The following is a 17196-nucleotide window of genomic DNA, read 5'->3' on the forward strand; positions in this document are numbered from 1 at the left end:
CAGTGAATGTGTTTGAAGAGACGTTGAGTCATGGTTCCTCCAATTGAGTACCAGAGCCGTTTGGTCCTTTTGTGATGGTGAGGAAGTCATGGGGCTTTTGTCTTCACATACATTGATGACTGAAAGTTCCTCTTTTCTTGCCCTCATCAAAATCAAGCACTGCATTTGCAGTCAGTCTGCAAATGTAATTCCTCCGCATCCATTAGATGCAAGACATCTAACGGGTGTGAAGGAAAACCAAGCATATCTTCCCTGTCTTTGCCTTTTTGCACTGGCTTCCTGTGGATTTTTCGAAAAAAAATTTTTTTTTAAATCTTATTGACAATCTTCAAAGCTCGCCTAGGACTGGCCCTTAAATGTAATTCAGAGGACACCAACACATGTGTCTGAATGCAGCCTGGTGTCCTCCAGACAGGCCCTTGATCCAGATTGAGATCGTGCAGATCAGGGCCTGTGCTTCATACATACATACCTGAAGAATTATTTTAATATTTCTCTTATATATTTCTAAACTGAGAAACAAACCATAATGAGAGCTGTGGAAATGATATAAAAAGTGTAGTTTCGAACATATTAAAGTGTGAATGGCAAGCAAAATATAGCTAGCTACTATCAATATAGCATCCAGTTGTATAATTTTTACCTGAGCAGAGATGTAACTATTGTAGACACATAAGGGCAAATATATAGTAAGTGTGTTCCCAAAACCAGTTGAACCTGATCATGACATGTTAGAACAGCTCACCTTGTGAAGCTGTCTGTTGCTCAACATATTTTGGGGCAATGTGGATAAGTGTGTGAAGAAGTGGTTGAGGATGTGGTTTGGGTCTTTCTGGTAGCTCGCTCCTTTCTGAGTCTGCGTTTGTTTTCAGCAGCACAGTGGAGGTCATGGTTGTAGCACCCAGCACCCTCACAGACAGCCAATCTCCAGGCCTCCTTGCTTTTTGCTTCTTGTTCCCAGGTGTTAAGGTCGATGCCAAACCTTTTGATGTGGGGCTTGATGTTATCTTTATATTGCTTCTTTTGTCCCCCTGGGGCATGGCATCCTGTCACAAGCTGAGAGGAAAGGACTTGCTTAAGGAGGCAAGAGTCAGATATGCAGAGGACATAGCCAGTCCATCCCAACTGATGTTGTGCAGTGGTGGCAGTTATAGTAGGAATGTTGGCCTCCTCGAGAACGCTGAAGTTGGTGCGCTTATCCTCCCAGCTGATCTTAATGATCTTCTTGAGGCATCGCTGTTGGTACGCCTCAAGTGCCTTTAGGTGCCTGCTATATGTGGTCCAGGTTTCTGACCCATACAGTAGGGTGTGCCGCACTACCGTTTTGTACACCAGAATTTTTTTTCTGGCCTGAAGGTTGCAGTATTCAAAAACCCTTTAACTCAATCTTGAGAAGGCCTGGCTGGCACAAGTGAGACGATGGTGTATTTCAATGTTGCCTTTCATCTTCCTGATGGCATCCTGGACTTTTCCTAGACTAGGTGGTGCTGGCATTTCCTCCTCTTTGGGTTGTTGAGGGAGTTATTGGAGGGCATCCATCTCAGGGCTAGAGTCCCGGTTTAAAAGGTCCTGGTAGTACTCTTTCCATTTCTCTTTGATTGACTCATAGTCTGTTAGCAATGTGGTGCCCATCTTTGGAGAGAAGAGGGGTTAGATGGTGGTGGCTGTGACCATATATTGCTTTTGTAGCGTCGAAGAACCCTCTGGTATCTCCAGCATCTGCAAGTTGTTGGATCTCAAGGGCCTTGTTCGTCCACCGCTGGTTCTTACATTCCCTGAGCCAGCTTTGGATGGCTGACTTTGCTCTTGCTTGGGCAGCTCGTTATTTTGGCAGTTGATGTCATTCTGCCAGATGGTAAAGGCTTGCCTCTTGATGTTGATTAACCACTGGATTTCCAGATCATTCTCATCAAACCAATCTTGATGGTTCTACATCTTATGTCCAAAAGTGGTTTTACAAATGCCATTGATTGCAGTCCTAAGCATATCCCAGTGGTTTTCAGTATCACCTGGATACTGCTTGGGCATTGATGTACTGAGCATGGCCTGAAACTGCTGATGAGAGTAGGTATCAGTAAGTCTTTCAAGGTTGAGCATTGGCTGGCTCTGCTTTTCCTGCACCCTTCTTTTCCGGTGAAGTTGAATGGACAGAGTGGAGTGGATAAGGCGGTGGTCAGTCCAGCTGTCATCTGCACTGATCTTCACTCTGGTGTTTAGTGCCTCTTATCAGTCTCTTTGACAGATGATAATGTAATCAATGACGTGCTAAATGTTAGAATGAGGGTGCCTCCAAGTTGTTTTAAATTTGTTCCTCTGGCGGAAAAGTGTGTTGGTGATGATTAGGCTGTGTTCTGAGCATGTTGTTAACAGCAGGATGCCATTGGAGTTAGTGATTCCAACTCCTTCCGTGAATTATACTCTCTCCACAAGTTGTAATTTTGTCCCACTCTGGTATTGAAATCTCCAAGCAGGATTAACCTATCCTCCTTGGGGATTTTGGTGAGGACATTGTCCAGGTCAGCATAGAAGGTCTCCTTTACTTCATCTTGTGAGTCAAGTGTTGGAGGGTATTCACTGATGACAGTGATGCTTTGGTTATTTACAAGCTCCAGTCGTACAGTCATCAGGCGTTCATTGATGCCCAGAGGAAGCTCAGCAAGGTTGCAAATGAGGCTTTTTTTTGATGGTAAAGCCCACATGCATGGATCCTCAGTTCATCAGCTGCTTTTCCTTTCCAGAGAAAAGTGTAACCACCCTTCTCTTTTAGCTGCCCTTGGTCGGCCAATCGGATTTCAGAGAGAGTGGCAACATCAATCCGGAATCTTTTCGGCTCTCATGCAATGATGGCAGTACGCCGTTCAGGTTTATTGCTGGAATGATTGTCCATGAGGGTTCGTATGTTCCAGGCTCCAAAATATATGAGTTTCTGTTTCTGACCACATGGTGGTGATTTCTGTGGATGCAGTGGTCCAGACAGGAGGTATGAGGCAGACTATGTTGAGGGCACCTTTTCTAGCCCCCTCCCCAACTGGGATGAGCAGAGCAGATCCTAAAAAAGCCGAGAAGCCCCTCTGCCTCAGTCCCAGGGTTTAGCAACTGATCATACACCCACCGCCTGTGTGTCAGGTTCTTGCTAGGGGTTCCCAGACTTCACTGTCCTGCCCTCGTCACCTCTTCCTGATCACCACAGGGCTTTGACCCTGGATGGTTATGGGTTGATCCTGGCGGGAGGATGCCTGCACGTGACAGCTTTTTACGTGGAGTGGCTGATGCACCTGCAGCCATCACACGGTCCTTGGCAAGGGGTGGCCAGAGTCCAATGGCATGGAGAACCAAGACGATTGGGGATCACCTTCTGTTGCAGCCTTCATCCATCTTCCACCTTCACTGCCGTTGTGACCTGGGAGCATCTTCCGTCAGTTCCGCTGCTGAGGTATTTGTTGGATTGCGCTTCATCTGGAACCTTCCCGACCTATCCGCCTTAGGTGACCCCACCACATCCAAGCTCCGGACAGCATAGCTCTTGGGATCATTGGTATACGCAAGCTTCTTCACCACGACAAGGTGGCAATCCAGGAGAACACACACACACCCACACACCCACACACACACACACACACACACAAGCACAAAACACATTTTAAACCTTACATGGAGAAGACACACAATCCAGGAGAGGACCCCCCCCCCACACACAAACAAAACACATTTTAAACCATACATGATCCAAAAGCTGTATTCCTGTTTTCCGTTTACAATGGGAAAGTTTCCGATGCTAGTCAAAACAGGGTTAAAAATTAGATTTTGCATTGTTGTGTAAAATCTAATCTAGGCCCAGTCTTGCCATAGGCTACATATTGTTAAGGATTGAGCCTGTCGTGGGCTCTTGGCCGGTAACCAATGACCTGTGGTCAGGGTAGGCAGGGTAAGCAGTGCCTGCCCTGTGATAATTTAATCAAAATAACCATACAACAAACTCATAACAACATATCAAATCTCACTCCAGTTTCAAGTATGCTGTGTAATAACGTATTTTTAATGATATTTTTATGTCCTTGTCCTTTTTAAGCCCTTAAATTTCTAAGAGCGAAACACAAGCTCACCTACTTTTTCAGTCGGAGGGTAGGCTCTGCTTTTTTCAGGACTGCCTTTAACGTTGTGAATTTCGGAGTTTGCACATGCGTATTGCGTAGCTAAAGATGAAATCAACGGGCGAGGAAAGGCACCACTTATGGCAGGAGTGTGAGCCAATCAGAGCCGTCAAGGTCACGTCACGTCACGTCACGTCACGAAGAGATTCGTGGAGAAAGACAAGCGAATGGACCTCATCTTCAAGTGAAGGTAAGCCATTGATTTTGCGCTTTTATGCCCGTGGCAGTGTTAAATTGAAGTAATCTGTAAACATTTTTTTCACGTAGTGTGGCTGCGTTGGACAAGTTAACATATAAATATGATTTTAAATTTCATTTTATTCTCTAAATTTTGACTTTTTTATAGAATGCTGTACTGTATCATTGCTGAAACGCCTTCCCTATCAGCTGCACACACTCATTATTTCACATCCATATTATCAATGGCTCTTTATACAATTATTTTGTAGATATGTTTGTGTTTTGCTTTGTTTTTTTGTGTGGAATTTTCCCTTTTTCTCCCCAGTTGTATCCGGCCAATTACCCCACCCTTCCGAGCCGTCCCGGTCGCTGCTCCACCCCCTCTGCCGAGTCGGGGAGGGCTGCAGACTACCACATGCCTCCTCCAATACATCTGGAGTCGCCAGCCGCTTCTTTTCACCTGACAGTGAGGAGTTTCGCCAGGGGGATGTAGCGCGTGAGAAGATCACGCTATTCCCCCAGCCCCCCCCCCGAACAGCCACCCTGACCGACCAGAGGAGGCGCTAGTGCAGCGACCACGACACATACCCACATCCGGCTGCCCACCCGCAGACACGGCCGACTGTGTCTGAAGGGACACCCGACCAAGCTGGAGGTAACAAGGGACTTGAACCGGCGATCCCCATGTTGGCAGGCAACGGAATAGACCGCCCTTTGTAGATATGCTTTAATTCAAGTTTCATTGTTCATTTTTACAAATCTATACAAATGCAGAGTTCACAAAGGTATGCAACTGTGAGGCTGAAGTGTTTAGTGATGGATTTTACAAATCAATACATTTTAATTGATATTTATTGTACGTTTTCACAAACCTATACAAATGTAAAGCCCACAAAGGTGTGCCACTGTTCTTACATTCATGCGCTTTTGCAGTTGTGTAGCTGAACTGAAGTGTGTAGCTGCAGTGGATGCATGCATGCTTTGCAGCCAGTACCATTTATTATACTTTTGTCACTGTGTTTTCTAAGATACTGGCTAAATGTGAACTTGAGTACCAAGAATGACATGAGTACATGGGTCATATATGGCTCCCCAAGTCACGCCTTTTTTTGTACTTGCTGTGTTGCAGTGTTTTGTTTTGTTTTTTTCCAGGCTGGCTCAAGGCATCATGCCACATTTTCTTTTCATTGATTGACAATTCATCCCCCACCAATACATCAAAAACAGCCCTGAAAGTTATCAACCCTTTTGGAGTTTATATATTTGTGCAAGTCATCTCAGTTTGTCTTCCATTTCTACAAATCAGTGCAATTACTCATAAGTAATATTTACTATACAATTTTTGTGATTGTTGATTTTTAAAAAAAATGTTTACAAGTTGTTATATTATGTAATTGAACTGGGCTGGGATCTAACTACACAAGAGAAGCATCAATGATGGGATACATCCTATATTATATGTTTACCTTCTCACCTAATATGTTGATGTCACTTTGTTTCTTATAAGTTTGCTTCTAAATCGTTTTGGGTAAAAGCATTGCCCTAAGTGACTAACTGCTAGTTTCACATGTATTGCCCAAAAATTAGTGTTTTATTTGATCTACAGGTGACCTCAATACATGTGATCTCACCGTTCTGTCACCTCGGCACCCAGCTTATTTGCGTGAATTCACTCTCAGTTCTGCTATGTAATTTTATTATGCATCATAATCCTGTAAATGAATTAATGCAATGGCACATAATTTAAGTATGTATTTGTATATTTTTTTCATATAATAAATTATGCATTTTCACCACAAATGTTGTTTCTTTGTGTTGTGTTTGTGTTCTTCTTTTCAGGTAATGTTTCAACAATATTTACAAATAGCGTCTTATCACTGCTGTTTGTAGTGACCGCAATGAAATCCACAATGGTTTTGGAGCTCTCAGGAAAGGCAATGGTGTCACTTAGTCATTTCACAGCTATCAAAACCACATAAAACAAGAACAAATGATTTAATATTGACAATATTTTTGTTTAGGTTTTCATTTGGAATGTAGCTCAGCCGGGGGGGGGCACAATACTCCAGACTTCTGTGGCAGTTGGAAGAATGAAGAAGGAATCAGATTGTGATGAAACATTAGAGAGCACAAAAGGGTGAAATGTGGATTTGTGAATGCCCACTGCCTACCCAGCCGCTGACCTCACCGCACGGCACTGCGGCAAACAATCCCTCCTGCCGCAAAGCCCGATAAATGGGACTTGTGTAACCAGACATCCTGCGCATACCTTCCTTCCTTCCTTCATTCATTCAGTGCAAGAACTTAGAAGCGCTGTGCGCTTACGCCAACAAGTCAAGTCTTGCAGAAAGTGTATGGATACGTGCAAGCCCTTCTCTGGCATGTTGCGGTTTGTCCCCTTATTTATGTATTTGGTGATCAACAATTTTTATTTTTAAAAAAAACAGGACACAACAAACACACAAACAACAATAACAGGGTGACACAATGTTTAAGAACTGAAATAAAGGGGGGGGGTTACAGAATAAAAAAAAAATCAGTATCCGTAGTGTTTCCTTATCTTTGTTGTCTTAGCAAATGCCCTTGGATTCAAAGACAAAGCGCTAAGCAAAGTGGCTGAACCTGGAGGGGGAAATCACAAGCCAGTGGTAAAGTCAAATAATGCCCCGCCCCCCAACACTGATCTCCATGCCAACCTGCTGTTAGGGGACAGGGCAACATGGGCGAACTTTTCGTGACAGTCCCCTCAGTAACAGCGAGTGCTGTGAAACGGTATCTTCGGAGTCATCGTTTCACATGCTTGGCCAAGCGGGAGGTTGTTTTGGCCCGGCGAAATGCCTTCTTTGTTTTGCCCACAAATCTCTCTGTTCTCCAACACAGAGATTTCAAGTTTGTCCCCGGGACAGAGGAGGGTATGTGGGAGGAAACAGACCGATCCTCCTTCCCATCAGCCCCAGCGCAGACAGGAGGGAGACAAAAAAAGAAAAGAAAAAAGAAGCGTTGAAAATTAAACGGAGGGTGGGTGAGTGGGGGGGGGGGCACAAAAACAGTAGAAACGGTTGCGTTATTGTTGTCCTTTTACTGTCAGCTCAAACAGCTCAGACTTGCCAAAGCGAAGAAAGTATTCCAATAATGTGGCTTTATGATATCCAGGTTCACAAGTATTGTTTTTTGTTTGTTTGTTTGTTTGTTTTGTTTTATTAGATCTATGCATGTGGTTTGCTCAGAGATATTAATGGCTGTTGCATGCAATGCATATTAAATGTTTCTGAGAAAAGTTAAAGTGAAGTTAAAAGAGGAACATGGTGTAGTATTGCCCGGGGTGTGGCACGACAGCATATTTCACGACTGTGTGAGCAATGGAAGTGATGATACTGCGTATCATACCATTTTTCTTGTTTGTGTTGTTTTATTCCCGTTAAAAAATGTTCCAAATCCCAGACCACACAGACATATTTCATTTTGGCTTCACCACATAATATCAGAAAGGGGGGGGGGGTTGGCAGCAAGAGAGAAAGAGAATAAGGACAACACGCACGCGCACGCATAGACACGCACACACACTCAAAAAGTCTCATCTGCAAGACGTCAACAGACAAACCAGCTAGAAGCGAGGGAGTTCCGCACACCACAGTGTCCAAAGTAGAGACTTCAAGGGATCTTCAGAGGGAGGAGGAGGGAGCAGGGCTGGTCCCATGATGTGGCCTGAGGTTAACCTGAGTCATAAAGGAATCTCCGCATCTCCTCCTCTCTTCACCGCCTGGAAAAACTGACTGAACCGAGCCGCCTGAGTACAGATTCGGCCTCGCCACTTGTTTTACAAACAGGCTACCATGCAGAAGACAAACCAGCCTTGTTGAGTCATGTGTGAGGGAACTGTGCCACAGCCTCGGTTGGTTCCTCTCCAACAGGTGTTTACTATGCAATGTTTGCGGTATAGGCCGAGGTTCGGGTTGGAAATGTGCTTAGTTCAATTAAAGCAACGTGTTTTGATGTCTATTCGGACTTCTGCTTATTGTTGGTGCACCAGTTAAACTTTCAATAAAAGTCAAAAGTCGACTCGTGAAGAAGATAACTACCATGGGTATGACAGACCCAGTATGAGTGGTTTGCAATATTTGTTTGGTGACGTTTGTGTTTCCACTATGCTGACTGTTACAGTCATGTGAAATGTCACCTTGACCGCTCCCAGAGGGCAGATACTCCATCCCGTCCTATCAACGTGGAAAATCTCCGTCCTTTCAGACCTCCAAAACACACACACACACACGCACTTTTGTGGCAATGGGTTATTTTAGTTATAGCCATGTTTATATGAGATCATTTTGCCTTAAGGAATTTCAAGGTCAGGCAACCATTAGAAACTCAAAACACTGGATGTTATTCAGACACTTGCGCTCATAGAAAGATGGGCGCGTATCAGGCTCTCCACTGACACCGTGTGGTGAAGGAGCGGTACAGCGGCCACATGGGTACAAACTGCTGCAAAGGGAGTCGAAAAACAAAGTACACAATAGTATGAAAAGAAAATAGAAGTTTATTGAGAATTCTGAATCCTGCTCATCCTTCCACAGTAGCAGGGACACGACAACACAAAGATACAATAATTAAAAATCTGGGCAAAGAAGTCCCATCCTTGTTCTGGAAAAAAACAAAAAACAAAAGACATTAAAGCCATCTACTTCCACTAAGCAGATTCAGAATTTTACACATAAGGGAGGGGGGGGGGAACATTTAGACTTTCCACCCCGATGTATCAGAAACAAACAGGTTCTCAGCAGAGTGGCTGGTATTCTGTCACTACGCGATGACAAATAAATCCTTGGGTAATGTGGAAATAGGCCAGTAGAATCAGTGCAGTAGTGGAGAGGGTTATAGGGTTTAGATTGTCTTAATTCCTCTTTCTCTGCGAGTCTCCTCCTCCTGGCGGGAGATGAAGCTGTGAGGGAAGGGAACGACAATACAAACGCGGCTGCTGTAGAGGGACATGTTCGGGAAAATTAAGAGCTAGACATTCTCATTACACGATGGTATGAATGGAGACGAGAGCCGTTTCACACACCCACAAGACAGCTGGAAACAAACGACACGGTCCTGTTACAATTATTTTTTTGAGTGATAGTGACACAACTTGACCTTAGTTTTATCCACTTCAACTCAACCTCCTCTAACAGCACTTAACAGAATCCCTAACACTCCCCATTAGAAAGATAGGAAAGTGTGCCCCGTAAAACAAAACTCACAGCACCCATGTGTTTTCTCAACATCGTAAGGCAAATTTAACAGAATACTTTGTGTTGTGTGGAGAAAAAAAAAAGACAATAGACTGATACAAAACGCCAGTAACAAGGTCTTCAAACATCAGCTGATAGAGCAACACCCGCCACCACTGTGCAAACTGTCTCTGTGAGTGCCAGCCTGAGCATGCATGCATCAAGAGGTGGGAGGATTGCAGGGAGGGGGGAGGGGTGGTGGCTAGAAGGGAGTTAGGAGGCAATTAGCTTCCACTGAATGAGGGTTTACCATCACTTTTTACCAAATTGTGCCAAATATTGAAGACAACAAAAACCAGGGCTGGAATCAACTCAGCCATTATGCTTGTTATTGACAGAAAACAATTTACGCAACCATCGTTTGGGGGCGAAGGGTTTACATTCACCAAGAATATAATTTATTGTTTGATGTGGTTAACGCTATCCATAGTGTGCTAATCATGTAAATAAACAGCAGCAGCATGTAAACCCCTGTGTTGTTGGATTTCAGCAAATATAATTTCCTTTTTTGGCACTGATGAGTTTGGTAAGGTAAGTATATGGAATCCCAAGTTTGTGGTTGGATTTTTGCATGTTTATGTGTGTGTGTGTGTGTGTGTGTGTGTATATATGTGGATATGATCATGGCTGTGCGTTTTTTTTTCCTCACTCACACTCGAAAACTATACATCACTTCCATCTGCTCTAATCTAAATCAAATAACACAGTCTTCAGAGTGGGGAGGGGGCATCTGAAAGGATGCAGGTGACCATTCCACTTATGACAAAAACTCTCCTTTTATCTCTCACACTATCATCTTTAATCTTTTTGACCTTCTCTTCACTCTAGCGGATGGCCTTGACGGGGCTCTTGAAGCTGGAGGCTGCTTGCAGCTGGAGTTGATAGGCCATGGGGTGGATTTTGAATCCATACAGCCTAGGGAGGAGTTAACAACAAGCACACATGAACATTAATTCCACATGGGATACCAGGAATGACCAAAAAAAAATGCTATGGGGAATGAATCAAAAAATCTGGACAAAGGTTATCTATTGACACACACACACACACATATATATATTTCCATCCATCCATGCATTATCCAAGCCGCTTATCCCAATTGGGGTCGCGGGGATGCTGGAGCCTATTCCAGCAGTCATTGGGCAGCAGGCGGGGAAACACCCTGGACAGACCACCAGTGCATCACAGGATATAACTTTGTTAAAAGAAATACTCAACGGTAGGGAAAGTGCTCAACAAATAAGGAGCAAAATAATCCAGTGAGTCAAGTAAATTCTTTATGAGACAGTACAAGCTTGTTTCATGCCATAAGCAATCATCATGAAACAGGCTTGTACCGTCTCATAAAGAATTTACTTGACTCACTGGATTTTATATATCTATCAAATCAGAAATACTTTATTCATCCCCAAGGGGAAATTGGGTCCTACTGCAGACACTCACACTCTCTAATAAAGAAAAACTAACAAGATACAAGATAACAAGAAAATAGAAATGAGGAAAAACAGAAAAGAATTAGAAGATAAAATAAGAAACAGAAATAAGAATAAAATATATAAACATATGTGCACCATGCTCCAGCATATAACACCCCATCTATACTGTATTACGGCAGCATGAAACAAACAGCATATATATATGCATTTTTTGCATTCGCAGACTATTGCGCTTTGAATGTGTTGAAATTATTTTACATTCAATTCTATTTGGTAACATATTTGGTATCAAGGTGACAGCTTGAAAGCATTCCAGTCCAGATACTCTCTATAAATTTTTCGCACATTGGAAGATAGATTGTGCTACCATATGTACTGGTTTATGTCAACATATGAAAATTCAAAAGACAAGTCTGTAACTGTACCTTGGGACAAACTGATTAGCAGGCCTCTTGGGCCTGTACTCTGGATGCACCATGAAGAGCATGTGGGGGAAGCCAGTGCCAAAGTAGGCTCCATCCGTGTGGTGGTGTCTTGAGGATTTGGGTGTGTACACATCCATGCACTTAGGACAGTACAGCTTCACCATAGCCTCTCCTGGGATGTCTGACAGGCCTGTGGAAGGAGAGGCGAGAGAAATGGAGGAATGGACAACAGAAGATGCCAGAGGGTATGAGAAAACAGGTGTGATGAAGAAGGTACTGTCAGAAATGTGAAGAGGGCCAGGTAGCGTAGCGGTCTATTCTGTTGCCTACCAACACGGGGATCCCGGTTCGAATCCCCGTGTTACCTCCGGCTTAGTCGAGCGTCCCTACAGACACAATTGGCCATGTTTGTGGGTGGGAAGCCAGATATGGGTATGTGTTCTGGTTGCTGCATTAGCGCCTCCTTTGGTCGGTCGGACGCCTGTTCAGGGGGGAGGAGAACTGGTGGGAATAGCGTGATCCTCCCACGCGCTACGTCCCCCTGGCGAAACTCCTCACTGTCAGGTGAAAATAAGCGGCTGGTGACTCCATACGTATCGGAGGAGGCATGTGGTAGTCTGCAGCCCTCCCTGGCTGGGCAGGGGGGGTGGAGTAGAGACCCGGACGGCTCAGAAGAGTGGGGTAATTGGCCGGATACAAACGGGGAGAAAAAGGAGGGGGAAAAAAGAAAAAAGAAAAAAAAGAAATAGAACCGTGAAGAGGGATTATAAACAGACCACCTCTGATAGGACCTCAGATGAACATACTAATAACCTTAGTTACAAACGGTATTACTTTAGAATGCCCCAGCAGCAGTGCACCTGAAAATATTTCCTCATCAACCCTCTGTCAGTTGTATTAATCATGACCCTCAGCACCAGCTACAGATCACTTTAATGTGGCTATCACACAGTCAATTTTTTCCTTCAATTGATCAATTCAGTTTATTAACTTTATCGTGTAAACTGTATTCTATCAAATTAAGATGTAATGGAAACACACTGTAGATGGTAGTACTCACCAATTGGAAGCATGGGCTGATTCTCACAGTAGACCCTAGGGCAATAGCCAAAGTCTCCCTGCTGGTACTTTTCCAACTAGGAAGAAATGTGAAGATGCAGAGTCATTAACTAGCAGATACAATTGCTATCTTTTAAATGACATCCAGGCGTCCGGGCAGCATGGCGGTCTATTCCGTTGCCTACCAACACGGGGATCACCAGTTCGAATCCTCGCGTTACCTCCGGCTTGGTCGGGTGTCCCTACAGACACAATTGTCTGTGGGTGGGAAGCCGGGTGTGGGTATGTGTTGTACTGGTCGCTGCACTAGTGCCTCCTCTGGTCGGGCGGGGCGCCTGTTCGGGGGGGGGGGGGAACTGCGGGGAATAGCATGATCCTCCCACGTGCTATGGCCCCCTGGTGAAACTCCTCACTGTCAGGTGAAAAGAAGCGGCTGGCGACTCCACATGTATCGGAGGAGGCATGTGGTAGTCTGCAGCCCTCCCCGGATTGGCAGAGGGGGGTGGAGCAGTGACCGAGACGGCTCAGAAAGAGTGGGGTAATTGGCCGGATACAATCAGGTAGAAAAAGGGGGGAAAATCCAAAAAGACATCCAACTAAATGATAGGTCAAACCCAACAAGATTTCCATATCCTTATCACACCTTTTACAATATGGCTTTTTCAGTATGTGAAAGAAATTGGTCCACATGACAAATGTCAAGGGATATTTACAGACTCTATTGATCTGGGACCACAGCGGCAATTACATTGTAAAATTCACTTTGCAGTACTCACGATAAAACATGCTTTAATTGGTGGAATATATCTTCAGGGCCAAACTATGAAGTCAAACATCAAATGCATTTTCAAAACTCATTGCTCATAAAATATTTTTGGTCACTAAGGCTACAGTTACCCATAATTACTCCAGTGGGTTTAAGGTTAAGTTTATAGTCAAGAGTTCTAGCATCTTTGCCAAAAATAATCCAGATTTGTACTAACACTCTGGGAGGCCCTGCAGATATGATCCCATGAAGCAATCTACTGTCATTTAACAAGCTGTGCATGAAAGAATCAACCCTTAGGCAGAGGTATTAGCCAAGGAAAGGTTAATTAATTTGCATCCTTAGTGTGTTCCACTTGGTCTTTAAAAGCTGTAAAGTTCCCAAAATAATTAAATAGCATTGTTTGACAAGAGAGTTTTAAAAAAGTGCATTGCATAAATGCATGTCCAAATGAGCTTTAAAAGGTACACGGCATAAATGCATTTTATACTGGTCAAGCAGAGTTTCTGGGGGAAAACGCAGTTAAAAGGTACCAGTGGGGTGGGTTGCTTTGCAGCTAGTACCTACCATCTGTGCAATGCCTCGGTTGGTGAGGATGTAGCGTGCATGGATGAGACCGTACAGCATCTCAGCCGCCTGCTCAATCAGGTCACTCTGGTTGGGGTTGTCCTCCAACTCTTCATCTGACAACAGAATCAAATGAAGAGAACACTGTTCACTTAGATGTATTACAGCTACCATGAATGCTGGCCTGATTAAAAACCTTGAATAACAAAATTCCTTTCACTCTCCTTATTAGTATACTGGAAGAAAAGGAACTAAAAATGCTGCAATAAACTAAATACATGCAAAACAAAAAAATAATTAGCAGATCATGACTTTTCCTTGCCAAATCATACAATTTTTATTCCCTCCCATTTCTTTACACATTCTTTACTTAGTGATTGAATAGGACAAGACTGGCCCTCCGCAATCCTGGTCCAATTAATGTGGGTGTATTTCCAACACAGGCAAAAAAAAACAACCATGAAATCCATTGTTAAGTGTGTGATATAATAGCTTTTCAAAATGTCTTCTGGTGTGTCCCCAGCACGTGTATACCTTGAAAAAAAATCCCATTAAAAAGGGGGTTTATGGGGCATCGGGGTAGCGTAGCGGTCTATTCTGTTGCCTGCCAACACAGGGATCGCTGGTTCGATCCCTGTTACCTCCGGCTTGTTCGGGCACCCCTACAGACACAATTGGCCATGTGTGCGGGTGGGAAGCAAGATGTGGTTATGTGTCCTGGTCGCTGCACTAGTGCCTCATCTCCTCTGGTCGGTTGGGGCGCCTAGTTCAGGGGGGAGGGGGAACTGGGGGGGAATAGTGTGATCCTCCCATGTGCTACGTCCCCCTGGCAAAACACCTCACTGTCAGGTGAAAAGAAGCGGCTGGCGTCTCCACATGTATTGGAGGAAGCATGTGGTAGTCTGCAGCTCTCCCTGGATCGGCAGAGGGGGTGGAGCAGCAACCAGGATGGATGGCTCGGAAGAGTGGGGTAACTGGCCAGATACAATTGGGTAGAAGGGGGGGGGGGCAAAAACAAAACAAAACGGGGTTTATGATGGGTGTTGTGGGTATGTCGCAATTGACAATTGCGTAGCCTTGAGCTAGGATATTAAAGCTTGCTTATGACCAAAAAGTTACCGGGTCAAAACACAGGACCAGCTGGAAAGTTTCAGCTAGAGAAAACAGCTGAAAAATACTCAGCTCCCTAACAACTATTAACAAAGTGCCCCTAAGCATGGTGGACAAATCCCAGCTCAAAGGGCAACAGTAGTAGACTGGTTGTACGGGACAAGTTTTGAAGGACAAAAAACTGTGTGAATATGAAGCTGAGTATTGGTTAAAACAAATATATTCCCAGTTGACCCCCTAGGAATTGGAGGAAAAAACCTTTAGGTGGACATTAACAGGTGCTCAGTGGGACAGGATACACCCAAACTACAATAAACTGACGAACGTCCTTTGTGTGGACATCAGATTTTTTTAAAAAAAATTTAATTACCGTCAGTTTCAGATATTTCAAAGCAGTCTGAATATTAAAGGAATCTTTGAAACTAAGGGCACGAAAACTGTGACTCAGTTCAGTCACATCAGATCCTCTGGAGGTTTATTTGGGACTGTAGCAGTTGACAGATGTTTCAAGCTCTTGACTAGTAGACAAGATGATTTAGGCTCTTACTGCAAAGGATCACTGATACTATCACTTTGAAATGATTTTACTTCATCTTCAAATACTTTGGCGTGGGAAAAAAAACCCATACTGCATAGATCAGATCTGTCATTTTTTGACCTCCTTTAGAAACATCAGAGGGCATATTTTCAACACAAAAACAAGAGATGGGAATCACAACTTGAAATCCTTAAAATATTTGAACAGGCATTCTGTAATGAATACCTGATACAGAAAACCACATCAAAATAAGGAGTGAGGAGTAACAGTATGGAGGGGAAAAAATGCAGAGGACTTGATTACTGACCTGGTTCTAAGTCCAGAATCATATCTAGGGCTTGGCGGTAGTGGGGAACCTGCTCATTGAGCCCTGTCAGATTGAATTTGTCCTGGATGTAGTCTTCATCCACCTGTCATTAAAAAGAAACCCGTTAGGAAACATGAATGGGAATCCGGGCCTTACTGTGTCATATAACGAGATGTACATTCACACACTGATTCAAAGGGCGAATGTATTGGAACAGAAAGGCTCGAATGTATGTGAATAACTGATGAGAGTGAGAGGAATTTAATCTGCCGGTTTTGTTCGTTTTTATTAACTCACCTCGCAAAAAAACTCATTACCCCTCAGTCCACAGAACCAGGAGATCCACGACACTTCTTCTGAACTGCTCATAGCTGGAAACTAGGAAAATAAGAAAAATACACTCGTGGGCCGGTTGCAAATATTTCAAGTGTCGACGCGGACGAAAAATCTACCAAACAAGGAATCAAGCAACACTGAAGACAGTGCCAAATGTAACGTCCCTTAATTTTCCAGACTTCCTCGTCAACATCATTTTATGTGCACACACATCAGTGTGGAGCCAGTTAGAGTCGCTTCATCGTTACCAGTTAAGCGTAACCAATGTTGATAGCTGGTGACAGCTAGGCTAACAACCACGAATGTGAGTTTAATTTATACGGTCGAGGCTGCCGCGTGTGCACTACACATTTCTGTACCCTGAGATTAACAGCAACCAGTGGTCAATATGACCAAAGATGACGCATATCTGAACTAACGGTAAAACCTGGTGTAATCGGTAAATAGCGCCCATTAGCTTGTCAACGGCAAACATCCAAATTAAAATTCAATATGGCGCATCGGCAGGCCGTGGGAGGCCGCAATAAAAAACAACCAACGTTTTACGTTCTTAAGTACATCGCTGTTACAAACACGCTAACCCATTTATATGAGTAATTCCGTCAGTTTATTCAATTACCCGTTTTGTAACCAGTGTAATGTCTGACAGACCTGTAAAGGTAGCTAGCTTGCGGTGTAAATGAGATGGACACCACCTCCCAGTTCACCCCGTAGACCACGTACGTACGATGTTGTGTTGAAGTAACGCAGATCAGACGGCCAGCGTAATGACGTATGCACAAATAGGCTGCGGCCCAATCCCAATGTACCGCCTGACTATTTTATTTGAATAAACTTTATTGAAACCGGTATCAAATACAAAACATTTAAAAAAAATTTTTTAAAATAAATACAAAACATAAAGAACACGAAGGCATACAAAACACAACACCAACAACACAAGAACCAGTGGTACAGGCAAAAAAAAAGAGTGTAATTCAAAAGGTCAAAACTCGCACCAAATTCAGCTCAGGCTGCTGCAACATGAGTCCAGCGAGTTCACAAATGA

General features: G+C 43.8%; 1 protein-coding gene across 1 annotated transcript; it reads right to left on the reverse strand.

Annotated features, from left to right (window-relative positions):
- Window positions 1–8835: 8835 nt before the first annotated feature.
- Window positions 8836–16878, reverse strand: csnk2b (casein kinase 2, beta polypeptide). The gene is made up of 7 exons (XM_056298287.1): window positions 16800–16878; window positions 16110–16190; window positions 15813–15915; window positions 13858–13973; window positions 12526–12601; window positions 11466–11655; window positions 8836–10519 (listed from the first exon to the last, which is right to left on the reverse strand). Exons 2-7 carry the CDS (start codon window positions 16179–16181, stop codon window positions 10429–10431), a joined length of 648 nt encoding a protein of 215 aa, XP_056154262.1. The 5' UTR covers window positions 16182–16190; window positions 16800–16878; the 3' UTR covers window positions 8836–10428.
- Between the last annotated feature and the right edge of the window lie 318 nt (window positions 16879–17196).

Source organism: Lampris incognitus, chromosome 18, assembly GCF_029633865.1.
Source record: "Lampris incognitus isolate fLamInc1 chromosome 18, fLamInc1.hap2, whole genome shotgun sequence".
Lineage (NCBI taxonomy): Eukaryota > Metazoa > Chordata > Actinopteri > Lampriformes > Lampridae > Lampris > Lampris incognitus.

Coding starts and splice junctions, on each gene's coding strand:
- csnk2b (XM_056298287.1), bottom strand. CDS start 16,181: ATGAGCAGTTCAGAAGAAGTGTCGTGGATCTCCTGGTTCTGTGGACTG. Junction 13,974..15,812: donor GATTCTGGACTTAGAACCAG/GTCAGTAATCAA, acceptor TTCTGTTGTCAG/ATGAAGAGTTGGAGGACAAC. Junction 12,602..13,857: donor ACCGAGGCATTGCACAGATG/GTAGGTACTAGC, acceptor ATTTCTTCCTAG/TTGGAAAAGTACCAGCAGGG.